The sequence below is a fragment of the Mangifera indica genome, chromosome 7, assembly GCF_011075055.1.
Source record: "Mangifera indica cultivar Alphonso chromosome 7, CATAS_Mindica_2.1, whole genome shotgun sequence".
NCBI lineage: Eukaryota > Viridiplantae > Streptophyta > Magnoliopsida > Sapindales > Anacardiaceae > Mangifera > Mangifera indica.
In genome coordinates, this window is record NC_058143.1 from 13,883,094 (window position 1) to 13,898,191 (window position 15,098).

General features: G+C 30.6%; 1 protein-coding gene across 1 annotated transcript; it reads left to right on the forward strand.

Annotated features, from left to right (window-relative positions):
• The first annotated feature begins 12,125 nt into the window (after window positions 1-12,125).
• LOC123220388 (transcription factor bHLH96-like) lies at window positions 12,126-13,626 on the forward strand. Its single transcript, XM_044642597.1, has 3 exons — window positions 12,126-12,820; window positions 12,901-13,251; window positions 13,350-13,626. Exons 1-3 carry the CDS (start codon window positions 12,356-12,358, stop codon window positions 13,452-13,454), a joined length of 921 nt encoding a protein of 306 aa, XP_044498532.1. The 5' UTR covers window positions 12,126-12,355; the 3' UTR covers window positions 13,455-13,626.
• Window positions 13,627-15,098: the final 1,472 nt, after the last annotated feature.

Below are 15,098 nucleotides of genomic sequence, written 5' to 3' on the forward strand. Positions count from 1 at the left end.
GTTTTCAGAAAGTGGTTTTCATGGGGCGCCGTTGTTTTCATGGTTTTCTTCATTTTTTACAGTGACTGGGGGTGTGTTTGTCGAACATGTCAAAACTTTGTTTCATATCATTGAAAAATATTTCTCGTTTTCGTTGATCTAGGGTTTCAGGTGTTTTCTTGCGATTTTATTTTTTTTCTTGTTTTATAGAATTTTTATAAAATCCTATTCTAAATCTTGAGGATTTCTATTATTCTCTTTTACGATTGAATTTCATTATTTGTATTTGTGTGAAAAAAAATAATTGTGTTTTAGTTTAAAATATTGTCAACTTTTTTTATTGATGTAATCTTATATAGATTTTAGAAGATGATGACATTGGGTGGTCTCGTGGCCAATGTCATGATGATAATGATAAAAATAATTGTAATATCGTTGAACGTAATCTCTCTTCGTCCTTTGAGATTGTGGAAATAAATATTTATGCTTATTAGTTGCATAGAGCTTACCAATTGGGTTATCATGATAGATATTCTATACAAGGTTGGTTTTTCCTTGAGGTTTTTAATGTGATGTCTTTTGTGATCTCATTGTTGTTTTCTATCAACTTTTCTTTTCGAACATATGTCGTTAGTTGTTGATGAAACGAGAGTGGTTAATCAAGATGTGGCAAATGTTACCTAAGATACTAGAGGGATGTCTTCTCCTCGAATGTTTAGCTCACTAGTCTTTGCTATTAATGTGTTAAGAGACATAAAAAAGCTTCCTACCATGATCGAAGTAAGGTACATTTGGTCACTTGCACTTGATAGACTTAATGAACATTCAGGTGGTCATGCACATTTGATTTATAGGTTTGCTAAGTTATTCCACCCAAGAAGTTTTGGCTGATTATTGCACCAATAGAAGACTGACTCCCAAATATTGGTAGGCATTATCCATTGAATGTCGTTCTAGATAATGAGATGGGTGGCTTTGATGATATAATTTATTAAAACTAGATAATAAGTTGATTCAAAATGCAAATTAATATATTAGATTGAAGAGGTAAGGAGCTTGTCCTAATAGTTGAGGAAGAATAAACATTGAGACCCATTCGACCACTTTCTTTAGAAAAGTTTGATGACATTCAAGTGGTCATGCATTGATAGCCTTAGGGTTGGACAAACTTGGTTGCTTACCCTGTCAGTGGTGGGGGTCAAAGCACTTTTAGGTCAAAGGCTTGATGATTACAAGTGTTTGCCTAGAGCGTTGCCTTGATAAAGCTTGATAAGGTGTTTGATACTCTAAAATGCTTTTCATTGACATTTAACAAGGGGTCTGAGCTAGGAGCTAATAAGGTTAGTGTGTTGACAGTTTGTTCACCACTCTTGTTGACATTGAAGGCAAGGAATACGAGTCCCTTTATGGGGCGTAAATATGTCTAGAGTTGTTTCTCTCATAAAATTAAGGTACTTAGTTATAGTATATAACAAGCTAACAAAATTATGTGCTGCTTATGCAACGTTTTAAGGAGATCAATTTGAGGTTTAGGAGTGCACCTCATTCAGGCTATGGTGTGCCAACCTTAAAGATGAATTGACATCGAGAGAGAAAGTCTAAACTGTTTTTTGAATGCTTGAAGATCGGTTGTATAATGCTTTTCAATGTCATTTTCTAAGAGCCATTGTTATAATTGATGGAGCGTAAGATGTTTTCATGCCCTCCTTCTAGAACCAAACAGTTAGAACAGGAAGCTTAGTATCCATATAAATGCATGACAAAGTTAGAACAGGAGGGAGAGGCATATTGACCATGGATGGATAGATAGATAATAATTATGAAAGTTGAGAATGATGTGAGACAACAATGAAGCCTTGAGAAGAATAAAGAATCAAAGGTATAATAATATTTGGTGGGGTTGGTAATTTATGGTGGGCAGGTTGTAGATGGATGAATGGATAAGATGGAAGCTTTTAGGCGACAATGATTTTGCCCGTTTGTTGGGACAGATCCGGAAAAAGTGTTATTGCCTTTGTAATTGAATTGGCTTCCTCCAAGTCGAGACATATCAGGGTGTGGTTCAATGCACAACTCATAATTCTTCGAACTGTCCCTTCAACTATTAATCTTTTGCTTTTTGGTCTAAAACAATCGAATACTCTTAATTTCATGAAGAGAAAAGGAAGGAGAGAATATATATTACAGATTTGAGTCCCCACCATCAGGGCGCTTTCACATGATCAAACAATCAAAACCAATTACTCTTTATCCCCTTCTATATAATCCTTGTTTGATTTCACACATGAAGTAAGGCTAATGCAATCACTTACGCTTTCTCATGAATGAGTGATTTGTCGATTTTTTTTTTTCGAAAAAGTTTCGGGTTATAAAAAATCTTTTCATCTATTAAGTATAAAAATCACTCTTTTTTCTCTAAAACATTTCTCAAAAATATATGTTTAAGAACTTATAATTTAATCTTTTCACTTTACGTTTGAAAAGATTTGCCATCCACCTAACTCAAACCTATTAAAACTGTCAAACATGATAATTTTGACCTTTTTATAAATTTGAAAATCTATAATTTAATCCCTATAATTTAAGTTTTAAAATTCTAATTACTATAATTATCACCCATCCAAACCCAATTCTATCAAAATTGTCATCCACCCAAGTCCAAACCCATTGAAATCACAACCCACGTAAACCTAGACACACCAAAACTACAAGTAGTTTGAGTATTCTATTGAAAATTAGGGAACCAAAACATGAATAAAAACTAATCGGTTCCTAGAAATAGGAATTAGAATTTAAACTAGAGCCGACTAAGGTTGATTCCAATTTTAGTTCCAAGTGATACTATTATATATTTTTTTTTAATTTTTACTTTCTTTCAATTCAAATAACTCCGATTGTAGAGGTGTGATTGTTCAATGTTCAACTTTTATTTTATTTCTTTCAATCCATAACTTCAGTCCATCAACCTTCAAAGTTAATAGACAAACCAATCACTACTGGAAAGTGCAACAATGAAATTAAAAAACACCAAAAAAAAAAAAAAAACAAAATAAGATCTTACAACCCATTTCTACTTTCATTTTACACTACAACAGGGATTAATTGAAGAAAAAGAACAATAGGATCAACATCCTAACATTTACATATACAATTTGTTAAATGAAAAAAAAGATAAAGAGGTTAAAGAGCTTCAAGTCCAATCAATTTATGTGAGGAACCATCAACATTAATTTCATGTGGGTTTTGTTATTCAACCCTCAACCCCCAACCCCAACATCCTGCCTTAATGAAAATAAAACCAAATAACTCAATACACATTTTTATTAGGGCAAATTACAAATTAAAATAAAATTCTAATGTCCAAAATAAACGGTTTATAACCATAGACCATAATTCAAAATTAATTTCTGGTGTCAAAAATTTAAGAAATAAATGCTACAAAATGAACTATAGATTCTAGTAAAGAATTATATGATTGTCATCTCGAACAATGTACACCAATTTATAAATATTACAAAAATTAATTGAGTATTAACCTTCAACATTAAAAGTAACACAATATGAGTAGATCAAGCCACTGAATATAATTGATTGGAAATTAGGTTGCTTATTACCAAAGCACTTTCTATTAGAATCACTGGACAAAAATAATGAGTTTGACTCATGGAAATAAGTTACATGGATAGGAAAGCATAAATATAAATATAAAAGCGTAGATATATATGAAATTTTTTGTTAGATGAATATGAAGAATAGATTGGGGCCATTGAATCATAATTTGCAGTTAACATTTTTTTTTTTCTGCTAATCCACTCATTTATGCAAAATAAATACAAGAAATTCAATTAGTTAGTTAAATACATTGAATAAAATAAGTTAGATAGAAATTAACCAAGTAAGAATATTATAAGTTGATATTATAATCAATACAAGTTACATAAATTATAAACATTTGCATCCTCCAAGTATTGTTTGACTTAGACTGGTATAAGTGAAGATCTCAATCAATCTTGTGCATAAATTAAGGCTTTTTCAAACAATAGAGTTACACAACTTTGAAATTGGTCAAGGACACACTCGATGCATTGAAGCTTCACTTGGAAGCTACTTTAAACGCTAGAATAGCAAACACATCTCTTTCCATGAGGGAGACAACCTTAAATTTTGCTGTATTTTTTCCGCCAACCCAAGATTGTGGAGAGATAGTTGTGGTGCAGTGCAATTTTAGCGCATGCATGACCGTCCTCAAGACGGACACAACTCTGACATGCATAATAATTTTCTGAACTATACATGATGTATAACTGTGTGTTTTATAGAATGAAGATGTCGATATTCAACAAATGACTATGTATAGCATACGCACAATTGTCTGTATTATGTAAGATGATCTGGTGGACGATCATGTAGAAAAGGTGTATGGTTGTACATGTCAATAAAAATATGACCATACCCTTAGGATTTAGCACACACGTTAGGTAGGCATCGAGGTCTTGCATTAGGAAGACATGACCGACTGTGCACTTGAAACATGCACAACTGTGCATGATGTCCCCACCGTGCACAATACCAACACATTGATTTTATTAATACTCCCATTGTACTGGTCAAACTTCTCTTTCATTTTCTTAATTAGCCATGTTATGCATACAAGGATTAGAGTCTTTTTCCCTAGTATGCAGAGATGTGACAATACCCACTATCTCATGGAAATAAGAATTAAAAGTCACATATTTCGAATCCAACACCCTTTTCGCATCTTTATAAAAGTTTTAAAGAATTTTGCAAACATAGTTGCTCTTTTTCAATCCTTAGCCATTTGAAAAATCAATACAATATGTTCTGTTCTCATCTTTCAACCTTTGAAAAGCTTTTTTGAATTTTGGGATGACATCTAACATGAGATAAGTAAAGTTCCATCTAGTAGAAACATCAAGGCACATAACACCTTTATATGGTATCCTTTCCTCCTTAACACATTTTTAAAAATGCTAGGGCTCTAGCAGGAGAACTACTCACATACTTTGAATTAAAGTTGGTTCCTAGGTCAATTCCAATTCCTCAGGAGGTGAAACTAAAATTGGAACCTATTCATTCCACTCTAATTGGAACCGAAACTTGCCCAAAGAAAGTTGGTTCCAGATGAAAATAAGAAATTGACAGCCAAATATTTACTCAATGGTTCAGGTTCCATGTGGGTTTTTTCGCTTACCTCTAACTAGAACCATTTGCATTTAAGGAAGAAGATGATGAAAGTGAAACAAGAAGATGGTATTACTGAAAATTTTGATAGGCAAAGGGCTTTATTTTGTTAATATAAAATAATCCTGACTAGGGCACAGGGGATTTATACCTTCATAAAGTTAAAAAGTTTTATAGGCTAAACTTTGCGCGGGAAAATGTGAATCACTTAATATATACGCTGGAAAACTAGGGCACAGGGGAGCCATGCATGCATGGTTGATGGGTCGAGATTGTTCTCTTTATAATATGTGATTTTGGAGAACTTTTGTACATTTCCACTGCTTCAAGCGTACAATTGGGGAACGACTTCAAATGCCATGCATTGAACAGAGAGAAAGAATAATTACACTTTTATGATCGATCATGAGCAGCAGCAGCAGCCTCCTTGTCGCCTTCAACTGTGAAAAATGATGTAAAATCTTAATTCAGAGCCGTGTAGTTTGGCTGCATTATTTCATGTTCAAATTTCACAACTTTTTAAGTTAACATAGTTTATAATTAATGATATCCAGTTGTTGATCACCTTGCATTAATCTAATATAGTATTCCTTTCTGTATTTGGATGAAAGGATCTCTTCGATTTATTATAGATTATAATTTTATCAATTTGCCCACAAGTCATGAAAATTCCATGGGTTAGGCAGAAGCATTGCATTAGAAATGTCATGCTTCATGCATAGTCAATAAAAATCCAATTAAGTTTTTGCATTATTCTTTGTACGAGGTCAGCTGTGCTGTAGGCAGAAGGGATTTTGTGAATAAAAGAATTTTTTTAATACATTATTATAAATTTGTTCGAAATCAAGACAAAATGTTGACGATATAACAGGAACAAGGTCATTTTTAGACTATTTTAATGTTGACATTTTATTTTTTTGTTAATATTTAAACTAATAATTGCATGTGTTTATTTGTACAAAATACTTATATTTATCCAAGTTTTGGGATTTAGCCTAATTACAAGCGATTTCCTTGAAGGCCCACCCGACCAGAGAAGATTTTGTTGAAATTTATGATACTTCCATATATGTTTCGACTTATAATGATTTTTTAAAAATAATATATAATGATTTTCAAAAAATTCACAAAAAAATGTTACATGTTTTTCAACTAGAGATATTATCATATTAGTATATGAATATTATTATAAATTCGATAAAACTTTGTATACTTATTTTAAGTATACAAATATATATATATTTTATATTTATCATCATACGATTGGGTGATTTCGAATTAAGAATAAAATAATACCTAATCATATGATAACACATATAAATATATATCAATTTATATACCGAAAAAGAGTATACATAATATTGCCCTTATCAATTATTGGGTCAAACCTAAATGTCAACTAAATGAGTCTGTGTAAATATATGATTTTAGATTGGACATCTTCACTGATTAATAAATATATATGATAATTATCTTAATATTTCATCATCTATATGACCATTATAATTCTAAACTGAAGTATAATATGTGATTATCTTTTTTTAAAATGAGTTTAAATTAACCTTAATTTTCAGCTCTAGGATTGGCTCCATAATTAATTAACACCGTTGGTGGAAATCTATCTCTAAAGTCAATGATAATTCTATTAGTAAATAATAAAAGACAAAATCCAAGGATTTGGCATCTTTTTAGTCAAATAATATTGCTACATGTGTTGCGAAAATGTATAATTAATTATAAAATTATGATCAATGGTCTCTAGGTTGTTAGTAGTGGGTTCAAATCCAGCTATATTGGAACCCTATAATCTTGTTTTACTTCAAATAAATCTGAATTTGGTTAATTAGGATTAGATTCTAACCCTGTTTAAGCATAGGCTTTAGAGATTAACATAGACCTTGCATAATTAAAGTTTAATATCTCTTTTCACTTTTAAATCTTTTGTTAGGTATGGTGGGGGTGTGGGAGTTAATTTGGAATAAGGAATATGGGTGAGCTGTGATACATAAGGGCCCCCTCACTGTGAAATTATAAGTTGTATTTTAGACAACGGACAAATTAAGCCTAACATTACGTAGAGACAAGAGGTGATTATTGATCAGTGTTTCCACCTTCGTCGGCAACAACAAAATCTAAATCCTTGAAATCCATTTGTTTTCATCTGGCTCCTCTAATCTTTATATTCTGATACTGACAAAGTTGCTGGTATCCCTACCTTTCCATTTCTTCTCTCCTTTCGTTATGCATGCATGTGTAGCCGACTCCCTCCCTTATCCGGCACCGTAGAATAGGGCTATGGATCTTTTTGTTAATTTAACTGGAGCAATACTTTGCACACTATAAACGCTTATTTTTTTATATGATTAAGTATTATTTTATTATTAATTTAAAATTATTTAATTATTTAATGACATATCAAATATATACTCATTAATATATTCAAACAAGGTATTTTATTGATTTAATTTTACCTAAACTTTGAAAGATCTAAAACTTTGAACATATACATATGGTAATTCCTCCCTTTAATGGTTACTATAATACTTTGTGTACTACAAACAATGCATACTTAAGTGGCTCTTTATGTGATTGATTATTACTTTATTATCAATTTAAAAAATTAAATTATATAATAACACACATTAAATATACACCTATTAAAGTACGTAAAATAGATACACATAGTTTTATTAATTTAATTTTACCTAAACTTTGTAAGATCTATATATATATATATATATATATATATATATATATATATATATATATATATATATATATATATATATATATATATATATATATATATATATATATGGTACTTCCTCCCTCTAATGGTTACAAAAAATCATTATGAGAGTTTTAGACTTCTATCTAAATACAAAACCCTAATAAGGGAAGCACTCTATCAGAAAGATTTAAAAAAGAAAAAAATTCTTTGGTTTCAGTGCAATTTCCACTAAATACACTCTTCAGTCTCAATTCATTTTTTAAATTCATATACTTTTGTACTAACTGAAATATGATATTGTCATAGTTGGAGAAGATTTGGAATTATTAGCTTGTAAATGTCTTTGATTAACTAGCTTATATAAGCCTAGACTTTTATCCCATATTGAATTTGATGTGGGTCTAAAAATCTTTGAAATTTTGAGTTATTATTAACGCAGTCGACTGCGGTTGTCATATCTTTACTTTATGTGTTTCCATGAACCCTAGGACACCTTAAGATGCCACCATTTTTAATGCAGTTTGACTTGCAAAGAAATTAGTTAAGAAAATGGATTGCAGTTGCAGGGTCAGCTCCACCATTAATGTAAGTAATAAGGTTGGTAAATACTTAGTTCATGCATCTAATTTTTTATTAATAGGGTCATTTGTCAAGGAAGCCAAAAGTGTTTCCGGTCTAATTTAATCACCTCTACCCCTAATACAAATTTATTAATCTGATTATGGTATTAAGAATTAATTAATCGATATCTAGCATAATCTTCAAATGCATACGTCTTATTGATCTCACATGGTCGTGAGCATTTCCCTAGTTAATCCCAATTAAGCTCCACTAATTACTTCTTGTGCTTATACTGAATCCAGCAGTTGAGTCCCTTTTGTGTTGGAAAGAAAACAAATGCAACAGCTAATAGTGACAATACAATATTCATTTGATCTTTGTCCCTTCTTGCTTTCTTCATCTCATCAAATCATTAATAAAGTGCTTTGATCCCTTGTTTACCTCATAATTTTAAGTTAGTTGGTAAATATATAAAAGCAATTATAAGTATAAATTTTAGCAGAGATCGACAGCGATGTTGAATAGAGTCAGGACTTAAAAAAACTAATAAAATTGTGGTAAATTAATCCGTAATTAATTCACTAAAACCTTCTTTGTCTTGCAATTACCCTGATTAATTAAATGACGATATTCAAAAAGTTAAATTGCATGGTCCAGCTTTGTTTTTCCTCGTTAAAAGAGCAAAATATACGGCACAATTGTGTCCACAAAAAAGTATCTAAAACAGTTTTCCTTAAATTTATGATGAGCCACAACACAGTGCCCTAATTAGAACGGGTCTTCTAATGAGTGACTAAATATTTGATTAATATAATAATGAAGCACAAGATTATATATGATTAATATTAAATTTTCAAACCAATCTTACGCAAATCAGATTAAAAAAGCAACGGTGGGGTTAATCGAAATTGACTTGTAACTCTCTTCTGAAGATGTGGCTGTCATCGTATCTCTTATAACAACAGAATTATGGATACATTCATACTAATGCCAGTTGGGTCTAGATATTTCTTTAATGGTGTTAAATCATTAATTTGTTGAAAATTTGGAGAAACGAATGAACATAGATTATCATTAAGAACTGGAAAGAGTTCTTTAGCTGGCAATTACTGGGTTTGGGTGTTTTGATATTTTTTATTATTATAAATAATAAAATTATATTTATCTATTTTAAATAAATAAATATATATATTTGATATGTGTCATTTAATGATTAGATAATTTTGAATTAAAAATAAAGTAATATATGGTACATCATATATGTATTTATTTGTATATACAAACATGGATACATATAATATTACTCTATTATAAATTCATGCTGACTTTTTATCATTTGTAGTATTGTTATATGCACAAACTATATGTATAATTTTGTATATAAATAATAACATATTATTATGTGATTGAATAATTTTAAATAAAAAATACTTGATATGTTATTATTTGTATATATTATTTGTATATATAGTTTAATTGTGTCATTAATATTAATTGATGGGATTATGGTGATATATACGAAATAGAAATTTCTGAAATGGGACTTGAAGTGTGGATGGAGAAGGAGGTGGAGGGAGTTGTGGCAACTCTAAACTTGGGAATGGTAGCTGGGTTTCTACTGGGAATATAATTTTGATGGAAGAGAAAAACACTGCTATAAATAAGAAAAATGACAGAGAGTATGAATCAAATAATGCAGGCAAATGGGCAAGGTAATTTCTCGGAAAAATATTCTAGTGAATTTGAATGGGAGAGATTTGGCTGTTTGTATAATCACATGGATTCCTTCTGTGCATTTCTGACAAGGTAAGCTACGTAAATTTGCGGTCTCATCGTTTCTCTCTTCTCATATGCACTGAAGTTTGTAAAAAACAGAGCTCTTTCGGCCTTCGTGATCGTACGACCGACCATATTATTGCCCAATGATGACTCCTCTCTTTGATTAATGAGTCCCTTTGCATCCGTTAGGGTTTGATTCATATTTAATCAAGTTTAGATAAAATGAAACTCATTTTTGACTAATTTTTAAAAATTTAACTTTGGCTCGGGCTCACTGGATTTTGAGAATAACTTATTCATATTTTATTCGTTTCATGATTTGAGAGTCTGTATTTAGTTTGAGTTCATATAGATAAATTTATTTAGGCTCCGACTCTTGAATTCATTTGCTTAAATTTGGATTCCTTATGACTTGTGTGACATCGTTTATAAAATTTTTTAATATATTTTAGCTCATATTTGAACTTAGATTTGTATATATCAAACTCAAATTTAGGATTGTGATCGATTTTTAAATATATTTTAATTTTGGTTTGAGTTGTAATTTAGGTTTATTCGAATAAAACTCATATAAAATTAGAATAAATTAGCTTAGAATCCAATCCTAACATCTGTATCCAACGCTTTCTAGACTCAGTTTTGTTCAATAATTTTTATTAAATAATTATGATTAAAACAAGAAGAGAAAAGTCTTCTTATACATTTTCTAAGTTTTGGTGAATTTGTCAATTTTTTATATTATGAAATATTAAGATAATTTTATATTGTTGATTGGATTATAAAATTTCAAATTGTTTAGTTCTCTTTAACCTTTGCCATACTTAGAAGTGATATCCCAATTTTTTTTAAACTGTCAAACTTGAATCTTAGTGAATATAAAAATAGGGACATAAAGATATTATCCAACAAGCTTGGGTAATTAAACAATGAATCTTTAAATTTTTACCCAATTTTTTTTCCTCTAAGTCATTATCCATTTAAAGATAATTTTTGTAATTAATTATCATGTTCAATCAATTGAAAATGAGAGGCCAAAAGACTATATTTCACCTAAGGTTGATTGAAATGGCAAATTTTGATTTACCTTGTTACATACTTTTATTAATGAATTACGTTAAGTGAAATGGTAAAAATATTATTTATATATTTATTTATTTTATTTTTTCCTTTTATTTCTATTTTCTCATTTCGCCTTTATTTTTTATTTTTATCTCTTTCTAATTTTTTCCATTTTCCTTTTTCAGGAGTTTAGGGTGGATTGTAATATTTTGAAATTTTTAAGGGTTTTTAATAAAATTTAGAAAGTCTAAGAATGTTTTTAAAATTTTAAAATTTCAAAATACCACCCGGTAGTTTTAAATATGATAATTAACTTTAAAGAAATGACAAAACGTAATATTTTAAAGTTATTTGAAGCTTCGAATTTTTTTAAGAGTTTAAGTGATAAATTTTTTAAATGATTAAGATATATTAATAATTTGATATTTATGTTAAGTGTTTTGTTCAGTAATATTTATATTAAATATTTATGATAATTTATAATTTCAATAAAAAAATAAAACAGTCATTTCAAAGAAAACTAAATAGATTTTTTTACAAAAATAGGTTACAAATAAAAATTTAACTTTTTAAACTTATCAGTGGGAGTTCATCAAACCTTGAGTGGAAAACAGTTATTTGGCCAAAATGAAATGACACGTGTGGCTGAAAGGTAGAGAGTAAGCATTGGCTCACTACTTGAGGAGTTGGCATTACTTATCCCTTTCTTTTACTAAGCTTACCAAGAAAGAAGTAAATTAGTGACATAAATTAAATTTCCTTAAAAAACAAAAGAAAATGATGTGCCCAAGCTTCTCTCTTTCGATAGAATTCCATACTATTTCACGTGCGATGGGCTCTGTAGATTTTGGTTCATGGAAAAGGCCTTTAAAACCTCAATTCAAAACAATAATCTAAGCCAACTTAAACCAAGTATTATCAACCACTTCTACTGCTCTCTCTTTGGAGTCTCTTTTCTTCACCACCTCTATTTCTTCATGTGGATTGGCCTTGAAAATTACAAAGAGTACCTGATTAAAGAGCTTTAGTTGAGGGAGATTAATAATGGCGCTTGAGGCAGTTGTTTATCAGCAAGATTTTTTGGGCATCTACAATGGCTTGTTAGGAACATCTAACTGGGAATATGACTGTGGCGGCCTGGAGAAAGAAAATGAAGATAAAGTTTCTTTTAATCACTTTCTTGACAACCAAACAGAGAGTAATTTTCTTCACGGCCATTTCAACGACATGTTGTACCAGCCGAATTCATCCTCAGATGCCACTAATAATATCGTTAATCCTAATGGTTCATCTTCAACCTTTCAAGACCTTCCTCAAATGGACTCTTCGGCAACCACAAGCTTGCCTTGTACTAGGCCTAAACGCCGGCGGTCAAAGAGCCGGAAGAACAAAGAAGAGATTGAGAATCAAAGAATGACTCACATTGCTGTGGAGCGCAATAGGAGAAAACAAATGAATGAGTATCTTTCTATTCTTCGCTCTTTAATGCCTGAATCTTATGTCCAAAGGGTATGTTTATAATTATGCAATTATTTCTTTAATTAGTCTTAAATCTCAAATTTTAATTATGTAATTACTTTAATTATTAGGGTGATCAAGCGTCGATTATTGGGGGTGCTATAAATTTTGTGAAGGAGCTAGAGCATAAGCTACAGCTACTTGGTGGCCAGAAAGAAATGAGGGAAAATTCTGAAACTTTTTCACTTTTTGCTGAATTCTTCACATTTCCACAGTACTCAACAAGTGATGAGAATCAATCTGCCATAGCTGACATCGAAGTCACCATGGTTGAGAGTCATGCAAACCTCAAAATAAGATCTAAAAGGCAACCGAAACAGCTCCTGAAAGTGGTTTCTTGGCTGCATACTATGCGCCTCACAATCTTGCACCTTAATGTAACAACAGTTGATCAAATTGTTCTCTATTCTCTTAGTGTCAAGGTAAGCCAATTAAGTAATTGATAAAAAATTTTGGGTTCAGATTCCAGAGAAATTATGCACAAAATTCTGAGTGCTTGATTTTATTTGTGGCTTTGCAGGTAGAAGATGACTGCAAGCTGACTTCAGTGGATGACATTGCCACAGCTGTGTATCAGTTGCTAGGTAGGATTCAAGAAGATGCTATGTTTAATTCAAAGATGTGATTTAGACTTAATTTTAATTACCCATTGTGATTTGCTACTACTTCTTCTCTTTAATGTTACCCACTTTAATTATTATAATACCATTTGTGGGTACTTTCTTTGTTTTTTCATTAGTCTGTACCTGAAACTGTTCACTGCAATAACTCTCAGTCTTCTCTCATTTCATTTTTAATTAGTGTATTTTGTTTGTTTGTTCCTTTGGGGCTAATGGGTTGTTCATCTTTTCCCTCTTTGGAAATTTCTTTTCATTTTAATTGCAAAAGCATATTGTGTTAATTCTAGTTACTCATAAATGGTGGTCAATTCAACTCATCTTCACCGTCACGCCAGTAATTAATGTAAAGAGTCTTTTACGGTATGTAGTAATGTTTCTCTATATTTACCTGCATTAATTCCAGCTTAAACTTGTTATTTTGGGTAATATTTTATAGCAAATTCATAAATAATTAATCTGTGGGATTTAGCTCTTTTGAAGATGACTAGGAATTTTCAATTTTCCTTTTCGTAGCAACTTTTGTTCTTCATGATTTCAAGTTTGGCTGCAAATAATTGACCAACAAGAAGCAACAAAAGCCGCTTTTGATTATTTGAATGATTAATTATAATTGTTAGTTTTAGATATAAATGTAAAACTATTTCATCACATGCAAAGTCAGAAGCAAACTCTGAAAATATTCAAGATTTTGCTTCTCAAAAGCTTAAAGATGAACAATTACTAAAGAAAAAAGAGCTGCAATTAACAGCTTTAGGGTAAAAAGCTCTGTCTCTGCAACTTCACATTCTTGTTACTATTCTTTTTTTTTTTTTTTTCAAATTGTACCTTTTGAAGATGATCTTGTGAAGAAGATCAAACAGAAGCAAAGGTTAGTTAGAGCTAAGCTAGTTGGCACATTAGCAAAGACATAATGGAATTTTGTATCTAGAAATGGGCAGCTGGGTGATTTCAAAATAGGACTTCAAATCAAAATCATTTGCACATTGAATATGATTATGGCCCCATGAAGTCGTACAATGTTCAAAGTCGAATCCCAAGGTGTTAAAAGTTGATAAACGTTGGTGGGGTTCTATTGTCGCTTAAGAGGCCACAATTAATTAATTATAGAGAATAAAGTTTGTGATTTTTTGATTGTTAAATTTATGGACAGTGTTGACTATTGATTTCAGCTTGGGAAACAATATTATTTCTGCATATTTAGACCTTAGCTAATGTAGAAGGATCAAGACCTTACTGATGTTACATAAATTAAGTCAGTATTTTAATTTTGAAATATTATTAGAAAAGATTTAGACCCTTAACCTCTTATGCTTAGAACTTTTTTTTTGTCACACAAACTACTCTTTCGGTAATATTCAAGACATATTGTCTAATAAGTTTTGAACAGTAATAGTATTGGAAGTATAATAAGTTAGGTCTTCATATTTTCATATAATACTTTTCACATGCAATGTGGAAGGGTCTAGCAAAGCTCTTATAGTTCACTAGTGAACAAAATCATTAATCAAATTTCTTGATACTAGCAGCAGGAAGAGCTAAAAACTCTCTCTCACATGCAATGTGAATAGGTACATGGCTAGGTTAAATTTTTATAATTTCAGAAGATTCCAACCCTAAAAACTCTCTCTCTTTCCGTCTGTTTTACCTTG

Bases quoted from the DNA above. Each gene is read 5' to 3' on its own strand.
- LOC123220388 (XM_044642597.1), top strand. From the start codon at position 12,356: ATGGCGCTTGAGGCAGTTGTTTATCAGCAAGATTTTTTGGGCATCTAC. The intron at 12,821-12,900 runs GTATGTTTATAA...TTTAATTATTAG, and splicing joins CTGAATCTTATGTCCAAAGG to GGTGATCAAGCGTCGATTAT. The intron at 13,252-13,349 runs GTAAGCCAATTA...GTGGCTTTGCAG, and splicing joins TCTATTCTCTTAGTGTCAAG to GTAGAAGATGACTGCAAGCT.